We start from the raw sequence: 26,383 nt of genomic DNA, 5'->3' as shown, positions 1-26,383 counted from the left end.
ACGAAAAAAAAAAGCCGGTTTTCCCACCCGCGTTAGTCCCATTGCATTTCCAGAAGAAGCCAGTAGGAAACTATGTGCAGAGGAGCTCTGTGGAGGGCTGACCCGTGCCAGCCCCTCGTCTCTGCCAGCTGCAGAGATGCATCAAGCAAAAGAGAGCAGCAGGAACAAGATCTCTTATCTGATGTAATGCAGTGAGATGCTCCTTAGCTATTCTAGATTGCGTCTGAGCTGGGCAGAGCAGTGTTAGGCATCTGCAACCAGCTTTTTGGAAGCTCTCATGCCCTTACTCTACCATGCCTCTAAGTTCATAGGGGAGAAGGCCTCCTACAATTTTTAGCTGGGTGGACTTCATTTTTTCTGCCATTTTATTTTGCACTGTTGAATTTTCCTTGGAGAGGTATTAATCTGGAGTAGCTGCATCCAACTAGGAGAATTATCTTTTGCCATTGCCATTCCAGGGGCCATTTCCAGTAATGGAAAAAATACGTAGAAAGTAGCCTGAATTACCCCAGAATGGCGGTGCTTGCCGCTGTAGGCAGCAGGTGTGCTTGTTTGTTGACCACTTCTTTAAATGTTAACTTTTGAGCAGAGTTCCTAACAAAATCAGCTGGGGCCCATGTGTTCATCAGAGAAGGCTGAGTATGGTCTGAACATTTGGGATAATACTGAATCATCTCAGGAAGCTTTCTCACAACCCTAATTATTATATACTTAGGAGTGGATATGGAGGCTATAGGAGAAGATACAGTATTAAAATGTTTTTCAGGCATTCTTGAGTTGGCAGTTCTTAAATGTGAATGCTTGAGCTTGTGGGAGGCAGTGTTCACTTTGCGCTTGCTGAAAAAGTCTCTCCTTAATTCCATTTTTGCCAAGCTAATGTGCTCTGTGTGTCATGAGTGGGGCAAAGAACAGCCTGTTGGGCAAAAATCAACATGATAAATCAGCTCGATAACTATATTTGATCTTGAGTCAAGTCCTGTGCTTTGAGTACAGTGCTCTAAGTCTAGGCCAGACCATGATTGGTGTTAGTCAGCATTGAGGAGCCATCACTCTCTAAAAAGGGGTTTCAAAATGTAATTAATTACTCCTCATAGCAATGAACCCATAAACATGAGGCACCTTGCTTAGCAAGTTGGGGCAAGTGCAGGTGCTCTGCAGGACCTGGGAAGATGCAAAGCTCATGCTGGAGGGGAGCAGAACCTGTATCTGGGGAAAAGGAAGGTGAAGTTTAAGGATAGGATTGATTTTCTGTACATTGACCTAGGATGTGGGTGTCACAGCTGGCCAAGTAAGCCACTAATTCAATCAATAAGAGATGACATCTCAGGGCAATCAGTCTCACTGAACTGAGACCTTACTGCGGGATGCATTGCCCCCGTTGGGTCCCTCATTGGCACCTGCCTCTCTCAGTGACAGTATAGGGGGGTGTGTCTAAGGACTTGAACCCTGACTTTGGGCCATCTAAGGTTAGGTGAAATCCAACCTGTTCAAAGAATAGCCAGTTTTTAACCACTTTTGTAAATTCTAGTTGGTCATGATGTGTCCTAGGGTGTTATCATATCTTTAGACTGTGTTAAATTAAACCTTACACTCCACGCCTCTCTTTTCTCATTGAATGTGGAACGTCCACAGGGTTGTAGGAATGAATAAGGAGTGGGTAATAACTTCGAGGACTTCATGTTGAACACAACCAACCTCTTCTGCTGGCTTTTCACTGTTGCTCCTCAAGATGAAGCTGGGCCATTGTGCAGCTAAAATCTCTCCTGTGCTTCCCTGTTTTGCCAGATTTATACTTCAGCCCCATCCATACACCCTCCCCCTGCATGGGGCAGGATCAAAGCAGCAGGGCTTTGAGCAATTTCCCATAATTAAACCAATGCAATTCTGTCATAGCAAGACACTGCACCCTAAGGCAGATAATAGCTTTGTAAAGAAGGAAGATATTTCTTTTCTCATTGTAAATTACATGTATCAATTTGCTTCACTTAAAAAGCACCATCCTTACTTTCCTTAGGAATATCCCACCCATTTTCTATTCCATCCCTTGGCGATGCTGTCTCATTTCAGTGGGATCAGAGTATTTCCTCCCTGAGTGTCTCATTAATAGCTGTATTTGCTGACAAGGGCGGTAGGTTTAATAGAGCCTCCCATTCAAATTCGTTGTAAGAAGGGTTCCCCTTTATAGACAGCCAATTTCGACATCCTGCCTGTATGAAATATGTGCATGCTATAGAAGTTGGATTTGTACCATTGTTTGGTAGCAAAAGGCAGGAAATTAAAGAGGCAACGTTTCAGTAAGAGTGTGTGTGCTTTCTCTTTACCTGCTATTGTTGTAAATGACACTGAAGATTATTGGAAGCTTAAGAGTGGATTTTATGCAGAAAAGATTTGCTTTTTATTTGTCAGTGAATGTATGTGCTACATTAGGCAGTGCTTTGTATTTAGTCAGCTTTACTGTGTAGTCTGTTCAGAAGAGAAATATAATTATAAAAATTGCAAAACCATAAATGTTTGCAGGAGATTAGAAGGAATTCAAGTTTGAAACTATTTCAATACATTTTTCAAAACTATCTGTGTTTCAAGTTACTGTCTTTGGTTACTGCTACAGAGCCAGGTTATGTGTGCATTAAATTGAGCATGAGTCCCTGAGGTTTGACTTAGTACAATTTATGTTTAGATTACCATTAAAAGGAAGGTCTCATGAATGGTAGACATTCAGTCAGTTATTCTGAATTTCTTTTGTGCAAAATATATACTGTCATCCTTTATAAAAGTAGCAGCATTTAATTACTTAAATACAAATACTGAAGTAATTTTTTCTGTTTGTTTTCTTTTGGATGTAATTACAGAAATGTGGGAAATACTTTTCCAAGGCTTTTGAACTCAAAAGTGGAACAGAAGAAAGACACAGGGGGACATACACCGTTCAGTGTTATTTTCCTTGCACAGGAAAAAAAGATCATTATGAGATGAGCACTAAAGTCTCAAGTTTTCAAAGGTTTGCATAACAAACAAGAGACACATTGTGGGTTGCATCTTGACTTTGAAGGCTTGCCACTGTCAACTGAAATAAAATGGCAAGGTTTAAAGCCTTAACCAAGTTCACAAGGAAAATATTTGGACTAAAAGTTTTGGAAAGTTTTCTCTCTTTGAAGTAGTTTGTCATGTGTTACCAATGTGAACTTTATTGACCTTGAAACATTTTTTTTTTTAATCAAATAGCAACTAGTGACACTTTAGTAAAATCTTAAATCAACAACCATCTCCTGGCGGCTCCAGCTTCGTAGCAAATGCAGGCAAAACAGGGAATCTACAGAAGAGACCTTTATTATTCGTAAATGAAGCCTGCCAAAACCTTCCCGAAATAGCATTCGAAGACCCTTTTAAGGTCATGGATCCTGAACAAAGCCAGAAGAGCACAAAAAAGGCTGAGGAAAGTCCAAGAAAGAGGCTTCCCAAAGGAGAGGCTTTCCAAGCCAGTATTTCATCCGCAGCTACATACCAGGGCAGCTCTGCTTCTTCGCAAGGAACCCCTCTCCGAGATATCATATCACAGCAGCACTTTTCTGGTTCTTTGCCGATTCCAAGAGAAGAGTCTCAGGAGAAGACCGTACATCAGAAGCAACCTAAGCCTTCCTCTTTTGAACATCCTCCCCACGTTTCGCAGCTTCAGCAGCACGCACTGTCACCAGCATTTATGTCTCCTGGGAAACCAGAGCACGTCCTTGAAGGTCCCACATGGCAGCTAGTTGATCCAGTAAGACCAGGTCCCTCTGGCTCCTTTTCATCACCTGGGCTTCACTCTCACCACGGCCAGCTCTTACCTTCCCATTCACCTATCATTCCTGGAGAGGACATGCCATCCGTTCAAAAGGTCTATATCCCTCGCCCTTCGCAGGTTTCCTTAAAACAAGCTGAGGAAGTGCACAAGAAGGAAAAGAAACCTCAGAAGCCAGGAAAATATATTTGCCAGTACTGCAGCAGGCCTTGTGCGAAGCCAAGTGTGCTCCAAAAACATATCAGGTCACACACGGGTGAGAGGCCATACCCTTGCATTCCATGTGGCTTTTCTTTTAAGACTAAGAGCAATTTGTATAAACATAGGAAATCTCATGCTCATCGAATAAAAGCTGGGCTGGCCTCAGGGATTGGAGCGGAGATGTATCCATCGAGCTTGGAAATGGAAAGGATTGGTGGGGAGGACTTCGAAGAGCCAACAGAAGGAGAAAGCACAGATTCGGAGGAGGAAACGGGTGCGATGTCAGGCCACTCAGTAGAGCTCTCACCCAGGCAGAAGCACACCCTGTTGTCCAGTAGTTTGCTGAGTGGAGGGAGCCAAGGCTCCAGCCACGACCGGTGTTCATTGTCTCATTCCAGTATGTCTCAGTCTCTTGAGGACAGCACCCAGTTTGTGGAGCCATCATCAGACCATGCTCTGAGCCATAAATCTGAAGACACCCATACTATAAAGCAGAAGCTTGCACTCCGCTTAAGTGAACGGAAGAAGGTCATAGATGAACAAGCTTTCCTGAGCCCTGGGAGCAAAGGGAGTACCGAGTCAGGCTACTTCTCAAGATCAGAAAGTGCAGAGCAGCAGATCAGCCCACCAAATACTAATGCAAAATCTTATGCTGAAATTATTTTTGGGAAATGTGGTAGAATTGGGCAAAGGACTGCAGCGTTAGCTGCAAACACAACCCAGGGGTTTCCGCACCTGTCTACCGAAGAGAAACCTAGTATGGTACCGTTATCTGTGCCTAGAACACAGGTTATTGAACACATCACTAAGCTGATTACAATTAATGAAGCTGTTGTAGATACCAGTGAAATAGATAGTGTTAAGCCTAGAAGAAGCTCTTTATCTAGACGTAGCAGCATTGAATCTCCAAAGTCTGGTGTATATAGAGAACCGTTTCAGTTTGATATCAAGTCTGGTTCCAGTAGCCAGTTGGATGCATCAAAAGTGTTGACATCCCACAGTGAAAAAATTAAGCCCGAACAATCACTGTTGTCACTTCAGCAATCCCACAGTGCCACAGAGACAGTGCCTCTCCTAAGAAGCCACTCAATGCCTTCTGCTGCATGCACTATAAGCTCCCCACATACCTTTAGAGGTAGCTATTCATTTGATGATCACATCATGGAGCCTGAAGTCTTAAGCCGCAGTCAAGCATTTTCTTCCCATCCTCGAATGCTAAAACGACAACCAGCTATTGAGCTACCTTTGGGAGTAGAATACGTCTCGGAGGAGGTTAGCTCTGTGAACAAAGAAACTGTTTCCAAACCTCCCGAGGAGCCTGAAACCAAGGAAAGCGATCTTACCAAAAAGTCAAGGAAGGGTCCGAAAGTTAAAGGGTTCATGTACGAGTGTAACATATGTGGTGCTCGGTATAAGAAAAGGGACAATTATGAAGCCCATAAGAAATACTACTGTTCAGAACTGCAGGTCTCAAAGCCTCGCTCTTCCACTTCCCATACCTCTTCAGAGACTGAGAAAAGTGTTGCGGATCCTGACGCGTGGCCCCAGATAATGCATTACAAGCTAGGGAGCAGTTTGGAGCTCACCCCACTCCGAAAAAGACGAAAGGAAAAGAGTCTTGGTGACGACGAGGAGCCTCCAGCTTTCGAGTTATCTGATGCTCCCTCCTCCAGTACTGGGCCAGGGACTCAGTTTGCAAACCTGGCATCATCTGATGTCGCTTTAAACTTAACCCGTGAATCCATTAAGTCACCAGCAGATGTGGGTAAATCTGCACCTTCTGATGTCAGTGCCAGCTTTCATTCCAGGAATACCAAACCGGCTTCAAGTGCGGAGGGCAAAGAGAGAAGAACAACCTCAAAGGAGATCTCTGTCATCCAGCATACGAGCTCCTTTGAGAAGTCTGACTCTATCGAGCAGGCGAGCAGCTTGGAAGGAGAAGAGAAACCCTTGTCACAGTACTCGTCTCAGCCAACACCCCAGCACAGCCGACCGCCTCACTCCCTGCAGCCCAAGCTGGTACGGCAGCCCAACATCCAGGTCCCAGAGATTCTGGTCACGGAGGAGCCTGACAGACCAGAAATGGAGCCAGAGCCTCCTCCAAAAGAGCCAGAGAAAACAGAGGAATTTCAGTGGCCCCAGAGGAGCCAGACCCTTTCTCAGCTCCCTGCAGAGAAACTCCCACCAAAAAAGAAGAGACTGCGGCTGGCAGAAATGGCTCAGTCCTCCGGAGAGTCCAGTTTTGAATCAGTGTCTCTCACCCGAAGCCCAAGTCAGGAAAGCAGCATATCCCATGGCTCCAGCCACTCTGTGTCGTTTGATCGTGAAGATCACAGCAAGCCAGAGTCAACCAGCCAGCCCTCTGAATCCCACCCAAAGCCTCCTGGCGTTGGCTCACATATGTTGATGGTACCAAGCCACCATCATCATTCCAGGGAAATGCGGAGATCTGCTTCTGAGCAGACACCAAATGTGTCACATCCTTCCCAGATGTCAGAGACGCGCAGTAAATCATTTGACTATGGGAGCTTGTCATCCACTCCTGCCTCAACCCCCGGCCCCTCAGCTTCCTCGGCTCCACAGGAGAGAAGGAAATGCTTTCTAGTTAGACAAGCATCCCTCACTAGACACCCAGAGCATGAGCCAGACTTGGCCCCAACAGGCCGGCCAGATTCAGAAGATCCAATTCCTTCTTCAAGTAAATCTCCTTCAACAAGTTTGCCTCATCAGCCAACGTCTTCATCCCCTTTGCCCTCTCATGGTACTTACCCAAGTGAAAAGAGTCAGCCAAAAGACAGCCCTCAGCCAGCATATACCCAGCCGTACACAGAAGCTCTGCAAGTGTTTCATCATCCCGTACCACAGCTAACACTGCATGAAAAGCAGTTCATGTCCCCACAAGTTTCTATCTTTCCCTACCAGCATCTCCTGTCGCAGCCAGGGCAGTCTGCAGAGCTCTTTGCTGCACACACCATGTCTGACATCCTCTCTGCTCAGTTCACCATGCCTCAGATTCCTCCTTCCATATTTCAGACCCCACCGCTGCCTCTCCCGCAAACCCTCATCCACCCAGGCCCGCTTCATATTGCTCCTCCCTTAATGTCTCACCCTGCTGAGGTGCCCTTCAGGCAGCATCCTTCATTCCTGCCGGTGCATTATCCTGGCTCCTCACCAATCCCTTCAGCCTTTTTTCTTCCTCTTCAGTCTCAGTTTGCTCTCCAGTTGCCAGGTGAAGCTGGTGGACATTTACCACAGATCAAATCCAGTTTATTCCCAGCAGCAGGAACCTCCAGTCTTTCCCCATGCACAGAATATGTCTCAGACAGTAGGTTGCATCCTTTGACCTGCACAACAAGTCCTTCGGTGTCCATATCCACATCTCAGCTTGTTGTTCCTACACGGTCAGACCCAATGGTGTCGCTTGTTGTCCCCGTTCGCATACAGACAAATATGCCGTCCTATGGGAGTGCTATGTACACAACGCTTTCCCAGATTCTGGTCACTCAGTCCCAGTGCAGTTCCTCTTCTATTGTTCTCCCAAAATTTGATGATCGCCAACCCAAAGGTACGCTGGTCTGTAGTGCCGATGTTCATGGACTAGGCTTCAATCTGGCACAGATGATCACAGAGGATCAAAGAAGCATTTTCCAGAGCCCGTATCTGAGAGTGCCCTTACCGTTACCAGAACGAAAAAGCTATATGCCACTCACCTCCCCATCAGACAGTGTCCTCGGACTGGAAGGAGGCCCATCAACAGTTGGTGGAAGCAAAAGGATGCTCTCTCCAGCTGGTAGTTTGGAGCTGACAATGGAAACACAACAGCAGAAGAGAGTGAAAGAGGAGGAAGTATCTGAAGCAGAAGAGAAGTTGGAAGTGGTGAAGCCACCCAGTGCAATAGAAGAAGGGAAAAAGCAGGATAAATCTCACTTTCTTGCAGAAAGCCAAGGCAGGGTCGAGGTTGAAACACCACCTAGTTTGTCCTTAGAGCAGTCAGAGCCAAAGGAAATCCCAAGTACTTTGCAGCAAGCTGAATCCCATTCAGGTTCTCCAAGTTTTGAGGCACTGGAAGAGTATAAGCAGCCAGCTGGCAAGCAGTTCCTCAGCAAGGCACCTTTGCAACCTGTGAAGAAAGAAGACTCCAAAGAACTGGTGGAGCAGTCTCCACCAAACCCTCCAAGCCCCACACCTCTGTCTGAGGTCACTCATAGTGCAATGAAGTCTCGGGAAGGTACAGATACAAAGAAGGTACTTCAGTTCCCCAGTCTCCACACAACCACTAATGTCAGTTGGTGCTATTTAAACTACATAAAGCCAAATCATATCCAGCAAGTTGATCGACGGTCTTCAGTGTATGCCAGCTGGTGTATTAGCTTGTATAATCCTAACCTTCCGGGTATATCCACTAAAGCAGCCCTGTCCCTCCTGAGGTCCAAGCAGAAGGTGAGCAAGGAAACCTACACCATGGCTACTGCTCCACGTCCAGAGGCAGGCAGGCTTGTCCCGTCCAGCTCCAGGAAGCCAAAAATGACAGAGGTAATGCAATCCTATATATTTCTCCTCATCCATTTGGATACATGGGAAGAGGGGGACGAGGGATGGGGAATTGCTATTCTTAGTTTAATAGGAGTTTATTCATCCCTCTCTCAGTTTGGTAAGCACTTGTTCTCAGTGAAACTTTTAGAATGAAGAAGCTAAACCCCACTGTAATAAAAAAAAAAAAAAAGGCAAGCCTGCTGCAAGGCAATGTGCCATATTTCTTTTCTCCAGTTTCTACTTGCCTTGTAATCAAAAGAGCATGTAGGAATCACCACCGCACCATGAACTGCCACTGCTCAAGCAAAAAGGATTAGACTTGATTTGCATTTGTCTTGATATTTCAAATAGCTTTACAACTTTTTTTTAATAAATGCTGTTATAATTCCCTACATTTTGCATGTTATAAACGAAAAAGGATTACCTTGGGCAAATGGGATTCTGTCTGGTTGTGCATCTACTGATCTTACATTAATGAACATGGAGAGACATGCTTAAAAGTATTTAAAAATATTAAAGGGAGATCTGCAAGTGTATTTAGGCCCCCAAAGAAGTGTAAAGGCATGCAGTGACATTTATAAAAGTGCCTCAGTAGGTTAGACATGGAGTCTTGTTAAAACACCCATGTTGTTTAGTCCATTTAATTAATGTCCTTAGCTGTCCACCTGCTTTTCCAAGTATCTAAGGATATTTTGTACCGGACTTTAGAGTTAAGGAGGGCAAGGCAAACGGCTTCACAGGGGCAGAGCTCACCAGAGGCATTGGCCATATGGGCAGAGAAGTCTTTAAGACACTTCTGGTCACTGCCTAGTGTTTTGTATCTCATTTTGAGGCCAGACTTTTCCCCTCTTGGTTAATGCTGCACCATACAGATCCCTTTAATCCAGATCATGTTCACGTAGATTAGCAAACAGAATTGCTCTAAAGATTTTGCAATTTGATGTTCATCGCAAGTCAATTTATATTGATGGATTATTCATTTTATTTCTGTATCATGAAATGAACTCTGAATATTAAATTTATCATAATCACTGCTGCAGCTGCTGCTTATAAATATGTCTTAAAATACACAGTAGAGTCACTTTGATTCAATAAATCTTTATTTCTATTCAGAGTTTCCATCATTTTTCTGCAGAAATCCAAAAGACAGAATTTCTAGGGACATAGAGGCAGATAATTACCTGTGCAGTGCAATAACCACACTAATGCTTGATATTTATGCACTCTTTTTCAAAGGATTTTGTCTGAACGGTGTCTTACTATCCTTGGTTTCATTTTCTACTAGAAGTGCCTGTGCTCCTCTGAGCTTTGCTCTTTGACATGGTGCTAAAATGCACACCAAGTGTGTGTTTCAGAAATACGAGACCCTCATACCTTGAAGTTAAAGGTTAAGCTCTAGACAGGAATGGTTCAGCCCTTAGTCATCAAAATACATATTTCACTGCATGCGTTTGCTCAGAAGACTCAAAAATCTTTTAGACAGAACCCTATAAGCTGACTGGTGGTGAAAGTTAAGGTTTTCATGGTACAATTTGCAAAAGTAAGAGTTTGTCCTGCCAAACTCTTTCACCTAGAAAATGGTGTAGCCTAAATCTAATATTAATGCCTGCTGCTTAAAGGAGTGGGGTTTGCAAAAATTATGTTAATTTCAATGGAGATAAATTGACCTTATGCCAAGCAGGGAAATAATTTTTGATTAGATGATCAGTGGGAATGAAATCCTCATTTTAGTTTTTGAAATACATATGACTGGCACAGATTAGGAAGTAGTGTTGCTGGTTACTCAGGAAGATGCGATTAACAGGAGCTGCATAGTAGTAGCATCAATCAAAGGTTGAAAGTTCAACCTTCAGTTAACTCTGCTCTAGCTATTTCCTTTAAATATTTTCTTCTTTATGTAACTACAAGTTGTCAGTCAACACAACAGAAAATGTAAAACAGCTCTAATATTTTGTACAATTATGCATGTAGCAAGCTACCAGCAAGCAGTAGTACTGTATATACTATCTACGTACTTGGCTTGGTTTTTAAATTACCAGTGGGATTTACTGAGCAGATCAATTCCGAAGTGACTGTAGGCTCCAGCGTGCATGTAGGGATGGCTAATTACACTGTATCGGGCTTACACACTTTGTAAATTAAACGAGATTGTAAAAGGGGATAGTAGTGACTGTATGATTTTGGCTCTCTCTGGTGCCTTTCATCTGTCTATGTTTTGTGCTTTTGAAAGTTGTAATAAATAAACCTCATGCTACATCTAGAAAGTCAATTGTTTTGTATTCCTCAGTAAATAAGGAACTGAACTGGGAAGGTTATCATTAGCATTGTTACGAGCGTGTAGCTCATATCAGGAGGTGAAGTCATAATGGCCAAGGTTTACTTTTTGAAGGTGCTCGGTGTGTCTCCTGCCACTGATTTCCTCTGAGCACAGACGTCTCCATGCCCAGAGACACCAGCTTGAGACTGTTTCTGCTGTTAAATTGTTAAAATGGTTCCTGACACAGTTCTGTCCTGGGCTGACAGCCCTCTGCCAAGCAATGTCTGGGCATGTTTAGGGAGATAGGACAGGACAGGACAGGGACCATTCCCAGGAGGCATCTAGGAAGGGCATGTGGGTCTGATGGTGTGGACATGGGCTAATCTGTGCAAGCTGGCCCCAGGGGCAGAGAGCATTCCCAGGTGCATTTGATGCTCTAAGCTGACCTCCTGAAAATACTGGGCAAATTTGAAATGTTTAACCTCAGTTTTGCAAAGCTACTTTTTAATGAGTCCATCCCACCTCCTGCTGCAAATCTGATGGTCATACCAGCAGCATGCTGCTGTGGAGGCTGGGTTACATCCCACTGAATTTTACATGTCTTAGTTTGAGCTAGTCGCTCTTGGCTTCCCGTATAACCATGGGAGACAAAGAGGCACCTCTTGGGTGATTCATTCCGCCCTTAAGATAAGTGTCTAAGGTAGGGCAGATGAATCACCCTTGAGAGCTGCTACTCTTTCCAGCAACTGTAAAGAGTTAAGGGTGACCAGTTCTGCTTTAGACTTCTGCCAGTTTGTTGGCTATGTTCAGGCCAAAATCCCTCTAATAACCCTGATCTCTCAAATGCCTTTAGTCTTTTCCCATAAATTATATATAAAGTGAGGATATGAGTAATTCAGTTTAGCTTCAAAGATATTCTTGCATTTGTGTAAAAAGTAACATGGGTGAAAGGCAATCTGCTTTCCTCTTTCGGAGCTTTGGAGACCCCTGTTATTTGTACTGTTAGGTTGTAGGGGGGAAACATCCCAAGATTTCATTCCAGGTGTGGAGAGCTCCCCTTGCATCGTACAGAGCTAGAGAGGCAGCTCTAATGTTTAGGTCCATATGCTATAACAAATGACATTAAACATGCTAGATGAGATGTCAGTGCATGACTTAAACTTGGGTCTAAACAAGGGGTGGCTGGTTTAACAGTGAAACAGCAAATTTCACCCTGGGAACATCTGGGGAGGTTGAGGATTATTTTCTCCCGTTGGTTTTGTGGCTTTCTCTGTACTGTGCCCTTGGCAACAGGGTTTCGGTGAAAGGAAATCACCCGAGAGCTTTGACTGTCAAGTGATTTATATCAAGTTTAGAAGGCTAATGTCCAAATTTGTGTGAATGTGTATGTATGTGGGGGAAACCCAAAGGTTGAGGTTAAATATGTGAATTCTACAGATGCCTCCTCACTAGACCTTTGTAGATGCATATATTAGAGAGAGGATTATCCAAGGACAGAGCAGTGCATTTAGGAACAGAGACCCATGGCTCCACCACATGCTTAGAGTGATCCCAGCCAAGGCCCTTCTCTTTATGCCTCAGTTTTCCAGTTGGCAAGAGCTGGATAATATTGAGCCACCATATGCAAGGGGAGATTTAAAAACTTGTAAGCGATCTCTGTATATCATAACCAGCAGGGTTCAAAATCCCGAAGCAGAGGCCCTGTTTGTTAAGAGAATGTCCTAATTACTGCACTTAGCTGTCAGGAGCAGCATGTGCGGTAGGTTGGTGGCTCTTTCTGAGGCTGTTTGGTCTGTGTCTGTCTTAGAGTGATTTTGTATGTAATCAATGATTGTTTTGCTCTTTTGGGGAGATAGGTTCATTTGCCTTCGCTCCTTTCTAATGAAGGTCGAAAAGATATAACTAGAGCTGAGAAGGAAGAGGATAAAAGAGGAAAATCAGAAGAGGAGGCTCTTGTAACCAAAAGGGGGGAGCCAGTCAGGATCAAGATCTTTGAAGGAGGGTAAGTGTCTCATTTTATTTCTCTCTTTGTGTCACATTGTATAGGAGCTACTGATAACAATGATGGCAAGTCAGTGAAGGTGCCACGTGGAGGTGAGCAGGAGAAGGCCAGATATAGTTGGATTTTGGCTTACTTTCCACAGCCACTGTAAAAACCTGGCCCTTGAGATCAGTAAATACTCCAGACTGCATTAATTTCCTTTGTTTGAGCTCTCTTCAATTTAGCAAGCACCTCGATCTCTTTTCTGAGTGGGTGGTTGAGTGAAGATGGCTGAAGAGCACAAACACGTCCTGTAGCTGTCTCTGATGTGACAGGGGTGTACTCCATATCTTCTAAATCTTTCCAGAGCTTTCTCCTGAAAATTATGTTCCTAATGGTTGTTACAATTATAAGGAGGATTTGGGGACATCTTTTCTGATACCTGGGCTTTGGGTTGGGGAGAAAAGAAGGATTGTATTTATATGATTTTAATCCCACCCAACCAAAGTAGCTCAAACCAGAATGGATGCAAGATCTAAATTTGATGTATATCTTAATTCTCAGCTCCAGGTAATTCAGAGTACTCTTCAGTAATTCAGCACTGGTCTAATACTACTGTTTATCTTTTCAAAAATAAAAAATGAGCTAATAAGTAGCATGTATGTGGGAGACAATTAAAGTTCGTACTTCAAGGTCATCCTTCCTGTGTGTTGCAGAGGGGGCCAAAAAGATGTAAGAAATCCCTAGCAGGATTCATCAGTTCTGCTTTTGCTATTGGGTGGTCTTGTTTTTTGTGTGTTAGAAAAAGGCTTTAATTAGTGGTTGCGGTTTTCTCCTGTTACCGGTTGAAGTTTGCTTTTATTTTAAAATATGTCATTAGCAAATGATCAAACTAGCTAACAGAAGAGTAAAATAGTGCTTTGGGAAAGGAAACCTGCCTGTTTGTTCAGGACAACTCACCTCTCACCCAGACGTAGGCACTATGAGCCCAGCTCAGGTTTAGATATGTGTCGGTAGTGAATGGTGAATGCAGGGAGCTAAAGTAGTGGCAACCTCTAATGGTTATGACCTGAAGTGATTTAGAGAGGGAGCCAGGGAATGGCAGGAAGGCAACAGACTGAGCAATACGATGGGTTCGGTACGTTGCCATCACCCTCCTGTAGCAGATAGGACCCATGGGACTAACTGACCACTGGGTTTTATTGCTTAAAGCCCAGAAGAAGCCTCCGTTCCCCTCGACTGGGTTGTCCCAGAGCTGCGGACGTTTCAGGAGGACTCTTGGACTCCTTCCTAGACGTGATTAAAGAGACTCATCATTAACACAAATGAAAATCACCCTGCCCCTTGCAGAGCAGCTCCATGGAGGTTTTTTGGGGATAGACGTGGGGGTGCTCGGTCCTGGCTGCTCCCCGACTGCCCCCACCGAAACGAGCTGTGTCTCCACGTCCCTGTGCTCATGCGGGGAGGCTGTCTGTGTCCCTGAGCCCAGCACAACGGATGTGGATTCACATTTTCTAGACAGACACAAAATAAAGCAACTTTTCCAACATGTTCTGTGTAAGCCAGCATCAGGGAACGTATTAGTCATCCTGAACGTATGCTATGCTTTATTTTAAAGTTCCTGTAGTACTGACTTAAGGCAGCCATCCTTCTGGATGTGAGACAGAATATAGTAGCTGTTTAATGCCAAGCACAGGCACTAATGTAACACACCAGGTCGCAGAAATAAATTTTATATCTAAATTACATGGCATACGCACTGTTAAGAGGTTAGGCAGGACAGGCTGTTCTCCCGAGGTGCTCGGTGCATACCTGGTGGTCCATGCCTAGTTGCCGCAAGGTTTCTGATGTCGAATTGTTCAGCCTCAGCAGCTTGTGTCTGCGAGGATATTTTCTTGCAGTGAAGGAACAAGCCTGCAGATGAATCCTCAGGGTGCCTAGTGCTTTGTGCAAGATATTAAATGGATCAGACCCCTTTCCTGGCCATCTCTTGAAAATGTTTTACAAAAAGTGCATCCATTCTCAAGACATTATGTCATCATCTTTTTTTTTCCCCATAAAAATTTCCTCCTTGTCTCATTTTTCCCCTTATTTATTGGTTTCACATGGTCTGCTGCTGGCTAAACCCATCCTTCCAGTGGGATGCAGTTGGTTTCAAATCTTCTGGAGCTATCCCATGCTTTGTTGCCCCAACCAAGGAAGGAGATTATAAAAAAATTCAAATGTTCCCACAAAAGGTGAACTTGCTGCAGCTCTTTTAGCTCCTTCTTCCCCTCAGTTTTTATTTCTTTAGAGCGCTTGCCTTTCTCACTGCCATTTTCAACACTTGCTTTTCCCTCTGTACAGGCTTCTGGCTTCCCCAATCCTATAGCTGTGTTTCCCCCATTGCTACATTGCTTATAGCACTGCCAGGACCAGCTGTGCTACTTTCCCTGCTGCTGTCCAGCTTGCCAGCTAGAATCATATTTCTTGGCCTTCAGAGAAGACGAGAAAAGCCAGCTTTCATACTTTTATCATACCCATTGCCCATTTTTAAGGAACAAACCGTTGAACCCGCCAGAGGCTCTTAGAGTGTGTGGAGCAGCTTGGCTTCCCTTGCAAAGTCTCTCTCATTTGAAGATGTCTCCTCCCTGGCTATGAAAGTGGATGGTTGCTTTGCTTGTGTTTACCCACCAGGAAGTGTTTTGGAAACAGCAGCTTGCAGATTCCTTGAGCCTTGAGGTACATTCATACCTGGATTTAGGATCAAGGCTCAGTAATTCCATGCATGGGGTGTGCTGGGGCTAAGTTTCTTGCCTCATCACCCTTTGCATGAAGGATGTGAGTCAGCCCCTGTGGTGCGATCTCAGGATGTGACTATTCAGGATGTGACAGCCACTGGGGCTGTCAAGAGGACCTGCGTGGTGGAGGTGTTCAGCTCCCGTTGAGTTACCCAGCCATTTCAGCATCTACCTCCCTTGGTCTCCTGTGAAGAAGAGGACCTGTAGTCCCTTTGTATTGTGCCTCTGGTTTCTTGGGGACTGCAGGAGGGACGTGTGTAGTTCTGCCTTGACTTTTCCACAATTAACTGTAGACGGGATCCACAGAGTTTTCTGTTGGGCTCCTGTTTAAAGAACAAATTTATCTTAGAGAGCAAGTTTTAAAATCACTCCATATGTAATTTCAGCAGTGGCTTTTTACTTGCAGTCCCGAAATTTCGTAAGACTGGATATATCTCCATTGCAACCAGCGTTCACCCCCCGCCCCATGAGCATACCCCATGCACTTGACTGCAAAGGAGGTGGGAGTCGTTTAACATCCCACGCATAGGCTGGGTGCTGCACAGTCTCATTAGGTTGTGTTCGAGAGAACCATGCCATTAAGCAACCAGGTCAATGTTTGTACTCCTGAAGGAGCTAATAAAAACATCCATTGGACTTGTCCTGAGGGATATTTTGGTGGTTTTGAGCAGTGAAAATGATCTTTGAAGGTCAATCTGTCCAGCACTGCTTCAGGAGAAGTGCCGTGATTCCTTGGTGCCTCTGTGTCACCTTCATAAATCCATTCTGGTACTTTGGAGGCACCAGGCCCATTCTGAAATCTTACATCATGAAACTGTAGATTAGTATCGACCTAATTTGAGAGTGAGGTCTGTGATGGTATCATGGTCTTGTCAGGGGAATGTTGCCTGTTTACTGTGCATTAGCATTACCATGATGAAATCTGATAGTAGAGGGGTAGTTGCAGTCAATATATGTTCTTCTATTTCATAGCCAACTCTCTGTACTTTTGTGGGGCCTATCACTTGGCTTATTGCACTAGTTGATTGCAACTAGTAGGGAAAGCAATACCAAGATATAGAAGGTTAAAGACCACTAACCTTAACTGACATCCCCAAACCAGTGTCATGTAAAATGAAAACTACATCAAAAGGAAGGCTCTCTTCGGAAAACTGTTCCATTTTTTCCCTCTTTAGGGAAAAAAAGCTTATGGCTGCAACCTTATGGTTGCAGACCCAAGTATCCTTGCATTCCCACCTTAAAAAATACCTCCCCTTCACACCATCTCATGTGTACAAATCCACACATGACCAGGAAGAACCCATGGTGATGTAATGTAGTGTATCTTTTAACTTTAAGAAAGATGCTCATAGTGCTTGTGTGACGCAGGCTGCTCTAGTCATCGGTTTGGTCTGACTCAGATATGAATCCAAGACCTTCACTCTTTGTCCTCACCCATAAGTAAGAGAGTTGCAGGTTCACCAGCCAAAGGATCTTCTGAACTGGGGTCCTGAACCCCCACCTTAAATCACTGTTCCCTTGAGCCTGGGCAAAGCCCCTTCTGCCTAGTACAGTACAAATACTGGGGGATTGTATGAGGTTTGACCATTGCATTCCCTAGAGAGCAGCTCTACCCCGGGGCTGGAGGGGGAGAGGGTGCTGTGTTGTGCTGCCCTTTGTCTCCATGCTGCAGGGCTGCTTATGGGATTTTGGGCAGGCAGGAAGACGATGGAGCTGCACATCTGCTTCAGCCTGTCTAGCGAGAGACTTTCCCCTAGGTTGAAGGAAAATGGAGAAGCCTTGGGACTGTTTTGTCAGACTCGAACGTGACTGCTAATTAGTGGATGCATAAGGGAAAAAAAAAAACCTTTGGGGGACCCATTAGCTGTATGCAAACCTCCCTTCCCCCAGCCTTCTTCCCAGTTCTTCAGTTCTTGCTACTGTGGACTCACTGGGATCTGTGGTCAGCTTCTCCGGGGTGATCTCACTCCATTTCTATGACCGGCCACAGAAACTGCAGCTCCCACCACTCGCTGACACACACCTAATGGAAAATCCCTGGCACAGCAATGTGAGAGTTTTATTACCCTAGAGAAAGCCTCTCTGTTAAACAAGCAAAGTTTCTCAGCGTGTAACTCCAAACCCTGCATCAGACCCGGTTCGTTCAGGGGATTTCCTTTGCTGCTTAGATGCGTTCTAAGAATTCACCATGTTTATTTTTAAAGGACTCATTTATCCCAAAGACACTAATTTGAGCATGCACGTTACCAGCAAAGGATGAATCTGAGCAAGCACATGTCTGTAGCACATCCAGCTGCCGTGTGCACCAGTGTGAGCTAACGGCTGATGCTCCTTCATTTACCTGCAAACCTACTTGAAGCCTGGAGGTGAACTCACTTCACAGCCTCAGGGCAGTGCCTCAAATGGGTATATATCTCTGCGAAGCAAGGCTGTTATTAAATAGTAATATTTTACTCTGTGCTCTGTTCCTAGATGTAAGCAAATAATTCCTGTAATTTGCATTTTTAAGTGGAAGGGGTTTTCCTGAGACTGTCTGCTTTGCACGGAAGGGAGAAATTGGTGTTAAAACATTTTCATTAGGGCTAGTGGTGCCAGACTGACCGCTTGACGTTAATTTGAGCATCTTGTGGGGTTTGGTTGCTGGATTTTCCCTGTCTTGAGAAGTGCTGAACAGGCATTGCTGTGCTCCATTTGGGCAGCCCTGTGGCTGCACAGGCCTTCTGAAAATCTGGTCCTGCATGTGTCAAGCTGCTCTCTGAAACATGAGTTTAAAGATTCAAGCATCAGCTTGTGCACAGGTGTTTATCCTGCTTCTGTAAAGGACCTTTAAAAAAAAAAAAAGTGTTTCTTATATGTGGAATTTTTTGTTTGTTTTTCAGATAGGACTTTACAACAAATGGAGAGGAGAGCTTTCATGCCACTGGCTTTGAGACTACCAGGGACAGCCCTGTTGCCTAGGCAGATCTGAAAATGATTAACCAGCTTGTGTTGGGGATGCTGGGAAAAGGGAAGAGCATACCCTGATTTTGTTAATGCTCATATGAAAAAAAACATGTCGTAGCAGATGCTGGCAGCTCTCCAGGAATCCCCACCAAAGTAGCCAGTCTCCATTTCCCTCTAAGAGGCTGGCTTTCTGGTGGTCCATACCCATGGGGTTTGGGTATAGCCTGAAGGGTCATGATGCTCACACTCACCAGGATCCGTCCTTGCGGGTACTGGGACTGCGCCCAGGCACCGTGCTCCATACGTGGGGAAGGACAAGCCTCATTTCTCATTCCTGTTAAAAGAACATAAGGTCTCTTTTGAGCACCATACGTTTACACTCTCTTTTTTTTTTTTTTTGTAGCACAAGCAAAGCACGTTTTCTGCTTAAAAAGCTAACAATCCAAAGGAGACAAGACACAGGGTGGCAATTTAAGGAAGGATGGATTTGTGAATTTTACTGATGCTGACAAGATGAAAGAAGAAATTGTTTGAAGAGACAGGTTTGCAGGCAGTGAGAAAGGTTGCTTGAAAGATACATTCAGGAATAGCAGCAGAGAAAAATAGCAACTAGAGAAAAAATGTTTTCAAATGAAAGGAATATGCACTTTTTGCTTTGAAAATCATTGCATTCTCACATTAAAATATACTTAAAAGCTAATATGAAGAAAAGGTTCAATTCAGCTTGAAGCAAATGCTCTTTTCTCCCCATGTCTTCATGAAAATTTGCATTTTTTTTTCCTTTTAATTTTGGGTTTAATTAAAAAAAATATTTTCCCCTGGTAACTCAGGGAGTAGACAAACTGAAAAATCAGTTCTTTTCAGTGGTCTGTTCAGGAAATCTTTTCTTGGATCAGGAGCAGCACAGTAGACAGCAGGAGTCAGTGCACGGAAGAGGAGGAAAGTGAGAAGTTTGCAGGTAGAGTCAGTGCAGAGAGCAGCAAAGCAAAGGCATAACTTGCTTGACTCCAACTTTGGACACCTCAGCCTATCTGCTTCCTTTGAGCTGCTGCTGAGATGTGTTAGATAAGAGCCGGTGTGTCTGGGAGAGCTGACAGATTTCCTTTCGGAGGGAAAGTGTGGGACGACTCTGTAACAGCGCCAGTTCCCGAACCTGCCACTCAGCAGATGGTGCTGCATGCCAAGAGCTCTTGTATAAGTAACCTTGTATAATATAGAAGTAACCTCGGGTTATTAACTTTAAAACAGGTTATTAATTTCTGTTGGGAGCAGCTTCTGGTTGTATAACCACTGCTGGAGCCTCATGCAAGATCCCAAATGTTGTGTCTTTGGGACAGAGCTCAGGGCTTGAAGCACTTTATATTTTCCTTGCTTTTATGATAGTACATGCAACCTGTGAGTTGATACCTTCCCTGAACATTTCTCAAGGGTCTGTGCAATGTGAATCAGCATCATTCACATTCAATCTACTCTTTTCTGCCTCCTTTGGTTTCCCTTTACAGATGCGGGTACAAAAAAACCCATTAAATCCTGCGTATGTTTCAGTCAACTAAGTGTGGACCCGCTCTCAGTTATCATCCTAGCCCTGATACATCTGGATGAAAAAATACTTGCAGCTCGTGGACCCCTGTGCTCTTCATGCTTTGGGTGTGGTGATGACCGGCCATCCCTGCACCATCTCCACCTTGGCTCCAAAATGCAGGATGTCCCCCTGTGCCTACAGCTTGGAGCACTAGAGACGGCTTTCCTTTAATACCAGCTGTATTTGTGCTGAGTAGTTCCTGAACATACTGTTCCCTGGCCTCCTGAACATATCCCGGAGACAGCGAATGGTGGTGGTTAGAGCAGATAAGTGTGATTTGGGGATGGTGGACTCATGACTCACTGCGACTCTTGGATAAGTCATTCTCCTCCATACACTTCAATTTTCTTGTTTGTGAGAGGGGACACACAAACTCACCTATTGCTAAGCTTGATTATATTATGCCTTTAAAATGTCTTAATAATTATTCCTTCTTCAGTGGGAATTGTTAAAGTTTCCTGTCCTGAATATCTCCTCACTTCACTTGACAAATTAGGTTCATTCTGCAGCTTATTCCTGTTTTCCCAGGAAATTTGACAAACATAGAAGGATTTAGTCTAGGTTGTTGTCTGGTTTTCTTTATTATTTTTCCTAAATTATTTTTGCCTGTACAGCCAGCCTGCTTTCTTGACACATCCTGCTGGCAGGCACTCATAATGCAGCTTGATGCTAATTTCCCACAGCCAATTATTAAAAAATGTTATTTCCAGTTTCGTCTCTGACCTTGTGTGGGATGATCAGCTTTCTGCAGGGATTTATTTCCTCCTAAGTAAAGATCCCTGTAAGCATCCAGCCAGCCAGCCCGTGGGCTTTCCCAGTGTGACATGGTTATGTTGGGGCAGAGGCTGACTGTGGTCCTTGAGTGGAAAATGGTGTTCTTCCTGAGCCCAGCATTCCCAATAGGGTTTCCCCAGCCTCTTATTCCACTCACCATGGCTTTTATCTTCTCTGTGTTACACAAAGACAAGAATTCCCATTTGCTTTCAGCTCAAATAATGAAAAATACAGACTTAATAAACAGTATTAAGCAAGAAAACGTCTTTGATGCCTTGCACAGGTGCCTGGGGTACCTGGCTAGGGCAAACCTGCCTTGCTGGCATTGTGCTGCATCTCATTTGGGGAATGAAGAGTGCTCCAGCTGCCAGGCTTGTCAGTCTCCTGTTGTAGCACTAAATGAATTAAAAATCTACTAATAATTGCATTTTTCTAGCAATTACTTTGCTTATAACACCTTGTAGATCCTAGGATCAGTCCAGGTAGATAAAGAGAAGCAGCCTCTGTTCTACAGGCTCTGAGACCAACAAGCAAGTGGGTTCCTGAGGTGGGACAGATCATGATTTTCCTTCCTTCTTCAGGGAAAGGTGAGTTCAGGTCACTGCAAGCAAAGAAGCAGAAACAGAGCACTGCCTCGCTTGGGGTGTCTCTTCCATGCCCTGCCAGAGACTTGTGACTCTGGAGATCACCTTGCCTCTCCCTGTCTCAGTCATCCTTTTGCAAAAATGGGGGCAAAGTCGAGGATGACAGTAGTGGGTGTTTCATTTTTAGACCTCATGTCTCTTCTTGGGGCTGGTTAGACCATTCCACAAGTCTGCAGCATTGCCTCTTTCCTGGACCTATGTGCAACTTCATCTCATTTATGGGACTGGGGTTCACTCATGAAACCCTGCATGCACTACTCTGGAATAATTCTCTATAGGGAGGGCACAAGGTGTATGGGGTTTGAGAGGGGGAGAAGATAAACGTGGGGAACATGACCCTGTCCTCCCAGGTGGGTAGAGTCTGAGGATGTAACCTGTGAGCTTGCTAGCATACATTTTATACAGAAAAGATACAAAGCAAAACGGACAAACAGCATTTGGTGCAAAAAGTGCCAGTGGGTGTTATAGGTCCAGGGCTGTTGGCCAAGCAGAGCTGTGCATGAGATGGGAGAAATCATGACATCCAAGAGCAGATGAAGGGACACACAAGAGCATTTCACAGTGCCTTGATCACACAGGTAAGGGGAAGCCAGTGGAAAGGAAGAGTGTGATTTGATCAGACAGACAATTTTGGCAGCTGAACAGGGATGGAGAGAGGTAGAAATTGGTTAGAAAGTAAGAGATTGCAGTTATCCAAGCAGGAGAGGGTCAGGCTGGAAGATCTGAGCTCTCACAACAAAGAGGGAGGGTGTGGGATGGAGAGAAAAATGGTACAGGTTGGTGCCAGCAAAGAAGTGAAGAGAAAGAGAGGATGAGGGTCAGAGATGATCTCAGGATAGGGAAAATGACATACTCATAGGAATGGGTGTATGCAGGTACCAAGTTAATAGCACTCATGTGTGTGCGTTTCCAAGGTTCTATATGCCCTCAGTTTCATAAGAGTAAGCATTTTTTTGCAGTTTAGTAAAAGGCAAGCTGGACTCTTTCCTTTGTCAGGGGTTTGAAAATGATAATGTAAAAGAATCCCTGTGAAGTCCTGAAGTAAGTCCGTGATCACCTAGGCTGTCCTTCTGCATCTCAGATTTGCAGGCATGACAGAACGTCTTATTCTGAGCCGCTGTTTGATATGGGCCAAATGTCTGGAATAATAAGCTCTCCATATTAGCAGACTATTTATGAGCTTGTGGCAAACATCAAGATTATAGGGTTTTCACTTTATTGATTCAGTGACACAATCTCTACAATTAATTCAGTGGAAAATTTGAGAAGGCAAACGTTTTTACCAGGTTTACTTAGGATTAGCCAGTTCTTAACATCTGCATATCTAGGCAGCCTGTCCTATACAGAAATGTAATTTATAGAAGCCCTTTAATAGATTCCAAGTACTGTGCAATCAATTAGAAACCTGATGTTCAAATAGACAGACCCAGACCTAACTGCCTATTACTCAATCCATATTCCACTAGGTAAATGGCAGGAAGATGACTCTGAGAATATAATTCTGAACTGGCTTTTTGGGACTTCCTTTTCTGCCCCTTTCTAATGATGAAAACATTACTTTTGAGGAGACAGGTCTCTTCTCAAGGCAGATGTTAATCTGATTCCTGTTCAGTGGTTTGTTGGTTGTTTTTTTTTTCATCTTCCCAAATGTAGTAGTTGATTTTCAATTCTCTTTAGTATTGACTACTAGAGAATCCCAGTGATGACAGATGGGATGTGAAATTCTTGGGAACATTCTGCATGATGGAAAGATAGAGGTCGGAGAGTAAAGTGTGCCTAAACCATATTTTAAAAAAATGACATGCATTTAAGAGCATGAATCCTATGAAATCCATCTACTGACTAGGTATTTCACCTAGAGAGGGACCATGTTCCTGAGACTGGGAATTAAGCACTCCCCACTCCCAGTTTGGATTCCAAATCCTACTTCTGGAAAAATTTTAAGTTTTGCATAATTTGGAAGTGAGCACACAAGTCATACTGATGGTAAGAATGCTTGTAAGAACTGAGTAAAGCCTGTTACATCCTTAAGTAGTGGGACTGTGAGAGCCAGACTCTACATTTAAGAAAGATTTTCCAATTCTTCCCGGTTTGTTGTTGGAAAGAGAGCAGCTTAGCTTGTGTGCTTTGTCCTGATATAGCCCATGATGTAACTGGGTCTTTGATGGTTATGAATATCATCGTTCATCTGCACAACTGAGGGAGGTGCAATGCCATGGAAGGAAGGTGAGATCATTCCTCCTCATAGGATGCTGCTGGGCTTGCTCGAGGGGGAAGAGGTTTGAGAGGCTGTGGGACGTGGCAGGAGCAGATGGAAAGAAGACCAGCGGGACCGGAGGGAATGGGCAGAGTCTGCTGCTGCTCAGAAAGCCAGTGAGTTGCTGGAGGCAAGGATCCAACTGCAAGGATGTGGTGGGCAGGGCTGCATAGAAACTTTTTTTTTTTTTTTTAAATATTCTATCTTCCCAAGTTGCTTTTCACTATTTAAAAGTTGTGCTTCCAGTTTTTTATGATAAAGCCTGTTTACCTGCTTTTTAGTTTTAGTCTTTTTTTGAGGAGGAGCTCACTAGGGACATGGTGCAGGCAGATGCATGTCAAAGCTGTAGCCAATCTGAGTCCCATGATCTCTGGATCATGAAGTGCTATAAGGTGGCTGTAAGCCCAGCTCAGTTTCTCCAGGATGGAGGAGTGGGGAAAAGCTGTGATTACTCACTGCAAGTGTTTAAAGTAATTTCCCTGTCCTGAAGGACCTCCTGCTGCTCAGGCAGTTACACAGAATCAATTGAGTGAAAAGGGAGGGTGGGATGTGGTGTCCCTCTTTAGAACCATGTGAGAAATTCATGCATATGTGTTGAAAAATATTAATCCAGACTGACTGTAACTGCATCCTTCTTTGTGTGTAGAACCTCAGACAAAAGGCAGTGTGACCTAATAAGGTATTTTTGCTGCTCTGTTTTGCTGCTCATGCTGGTGTCAAGATAAGACTGAAGAATTACAAGATTTTTATAAATTGGAAGCAGGAGTACTCCATGGGGGGATTACAGGCAGAGTCTTGGCTAACTCTCCTGATGATGTTCACCTGGCATCTCTGCACAGTGGTTCGCTTTCTTGGAAGTTCATGTGTTTCTGAATGCTTGGGTGCTCTTGTCTCTAAACTTTATTCAGGACTTGGTATGCCAAACATGGGGGAATAATCAGATGTGCGTAGTCAAGTTTTTATAAACCTTTCTGTTTGTTGGGTGCTTTGGCTTCTTGTAGACCCCAGACATCATTGAACTGGTTTGTGTAACTCCTGGTTGGGTTAGCAGCACAGTAGTAGCGCTTTCAAAGAGCAAATATTTCTTGCATGTTTTGCAGATCAGCAGTTAAACCAGTGGTTTTCAATGTTTGTGAATTTCTTGCCATTCTTATTTACTATTTGATGGCAGAATTATGTGGTTTTCAAGGTTGCAAGAGGTTAGGCACTTATGCTGCTCTTCTGAGATTCAACTGTATGTATTTTAGTCTCCTCACAAGACCAAAGAGTGTGGGGTTATCTGCAAAGCGTTGGTCTGAAGTGTGCCAGAGCAGCCTGTGCCTGCAAGCTGGTTTTGATAAAATAAGAGCCTTTCCCAAACGTGAACTGAGCAAAGACCTTCATTACTAAAAATACAGCCCTCTGCTTGGCAGGAGAGCTGCTGTGGGGTGAGAGACCTGGAGGCTGTAAGATAATTGGAGTTGGTCACTGGAGAGGGATGCCATACTGCACGAGGTCCCTGCATCAGATGTCATGGTGGTATAGTGCTGCTAGAGAAATGCAGTACATAAAAGAGAGCCTTGGGGAGTTTAGGCTAAGGATTGATCAGTTTTTCACAACAATTCAAAAAGGCTGAGTAACGTTTGGAGTGTGCTTACTCAAGCGGTGTACAACGTAGGGGGGGAAGTCATTTTTTGCATGGCTCTGTTATTGCCTTGGTTTGTGGATATTTTCCTTCTTTGCCAAAATGGTATAATGTTGAGAACTGCAGTGAGATCTGTGTATGTGGGAATGTAGGGTCACAGCACAAATAAAGGATAATTAGTCTATTTACCCAGGTTGTGAATGGCTTTGAGTTTTAGAGCTGAAACATGCTAGTTTTGCTGCAAAGTATCATTAATAACAATAATTTATTATGAATTCAGCTCCTCATGTGTTGAATCTTGAGCTAAATTTGTGGAACTGAAAGCTGAGCTCATCACTCAAAGAAGGGCTTAATTTTCCGAGGTGCTGAGTAATGGGCAGAGCTCGTTGCAGTCATTAAGAACTGTGGGTATTTGTGCCTGTGCAAATTGGACCTTTATGTGGATGTCAGTGTATGAGCTCAATAAGCTCACTCGCAGCACCCAGGAAAGAAAACTGGCCCTACTGCATGGTTGCACCATTAATGCTGATGGTAAATCAAGAAATTGCTAATACATTGCAAAGGGTACTTGCAGGTGGCAGCAGCCTATGAAAACAGAAGAGCTCTGGGAGATGCCAGTGCTGTACTGTGAACATTTGCAATCTGCAGCTCGACTTTACCAGCAGAGAAAGTCACGGTAATTTCTGACCCCGCACCGCTGGGCCCCAGTACATTGCTGTTGTGCAACACAGCAACTCTCCGGGGCACCTCAGCGTAAAGCATGCTTGGGTCTCTCTGCTGAAGCTTAGGGAGTTTTTTATTTCTTGCAGTGAAGAGCAGACAGTTAAAATAACTTCTAACTCTGCCTGCCCCTCCTTCAGAAGGGGACTTCACGGTCTTCCTTTTCCTGCACAGCCCAGAAATGCTGGAGAGCAGAGGACGTGTCAGCAGTAACGGCAGCCAGTTATTTTTGCACAGACAGTCTCTGCGGCCTTCCTGCCGTCTCTTAACCAGAAGCCTCTGAAGCCTCCAGCAGCCGAGGTCACATCT

At 44.3% G+C, this 26,383-nt stretch overlaps 1 protein-coding gene across 8 annotated transcripts in view; it reads left to right on the top strand.

Moving 5' to 3' along the window:
* HIVEP3 (HIVEP zinc finger 3) overlaps positions 1 to 26,383 on the top strand; it is a 276,233-nt gene that overhangs the window by 199,862 nt on the left and 49,988 nt on the right. For 7 of the 8 annotated variants that reach the window (XM_072885469.1, XM_072885465.1, XM_072885467.1 and 4 more), the window contains 2 exons: positions 2,850 to 8,512; positions 12,626 to 12,771. In XM_072885469.1, the coding sequence (XP_072741570.1) occupies positions 3,392 to 8,512; positions 12,626 to 12,771 (5,267 nt within the window). In that variant the 5' untranslated portion in view covers positions 2,850 to 3,391. The remainder of the gene's footprint in view (positions 1 to 2,849; positions 8,513 to 12,625; positions 12,772 to 26,383) is intronic. The other variant, XM_072885468.1, reaches the window with a different exon arrangement.

This window comes from Ciconia boyciana, chromosome 21 (genome assembly GCF_034638445.1).
Source record: "Ciconia boyciana chromosome 21, ASM3463844v1, whole genome shotgun sequence".
NCBI classification, from domain to species: Eukaryota; Metazoa; Chordata; class Aves; order Ciconiiformes; family Ciconiidae; genus Ciconia; species Ciconia boyciana.
This window is presented reverse-complemented; position numbering and strand designations above follow the sequence as displayed.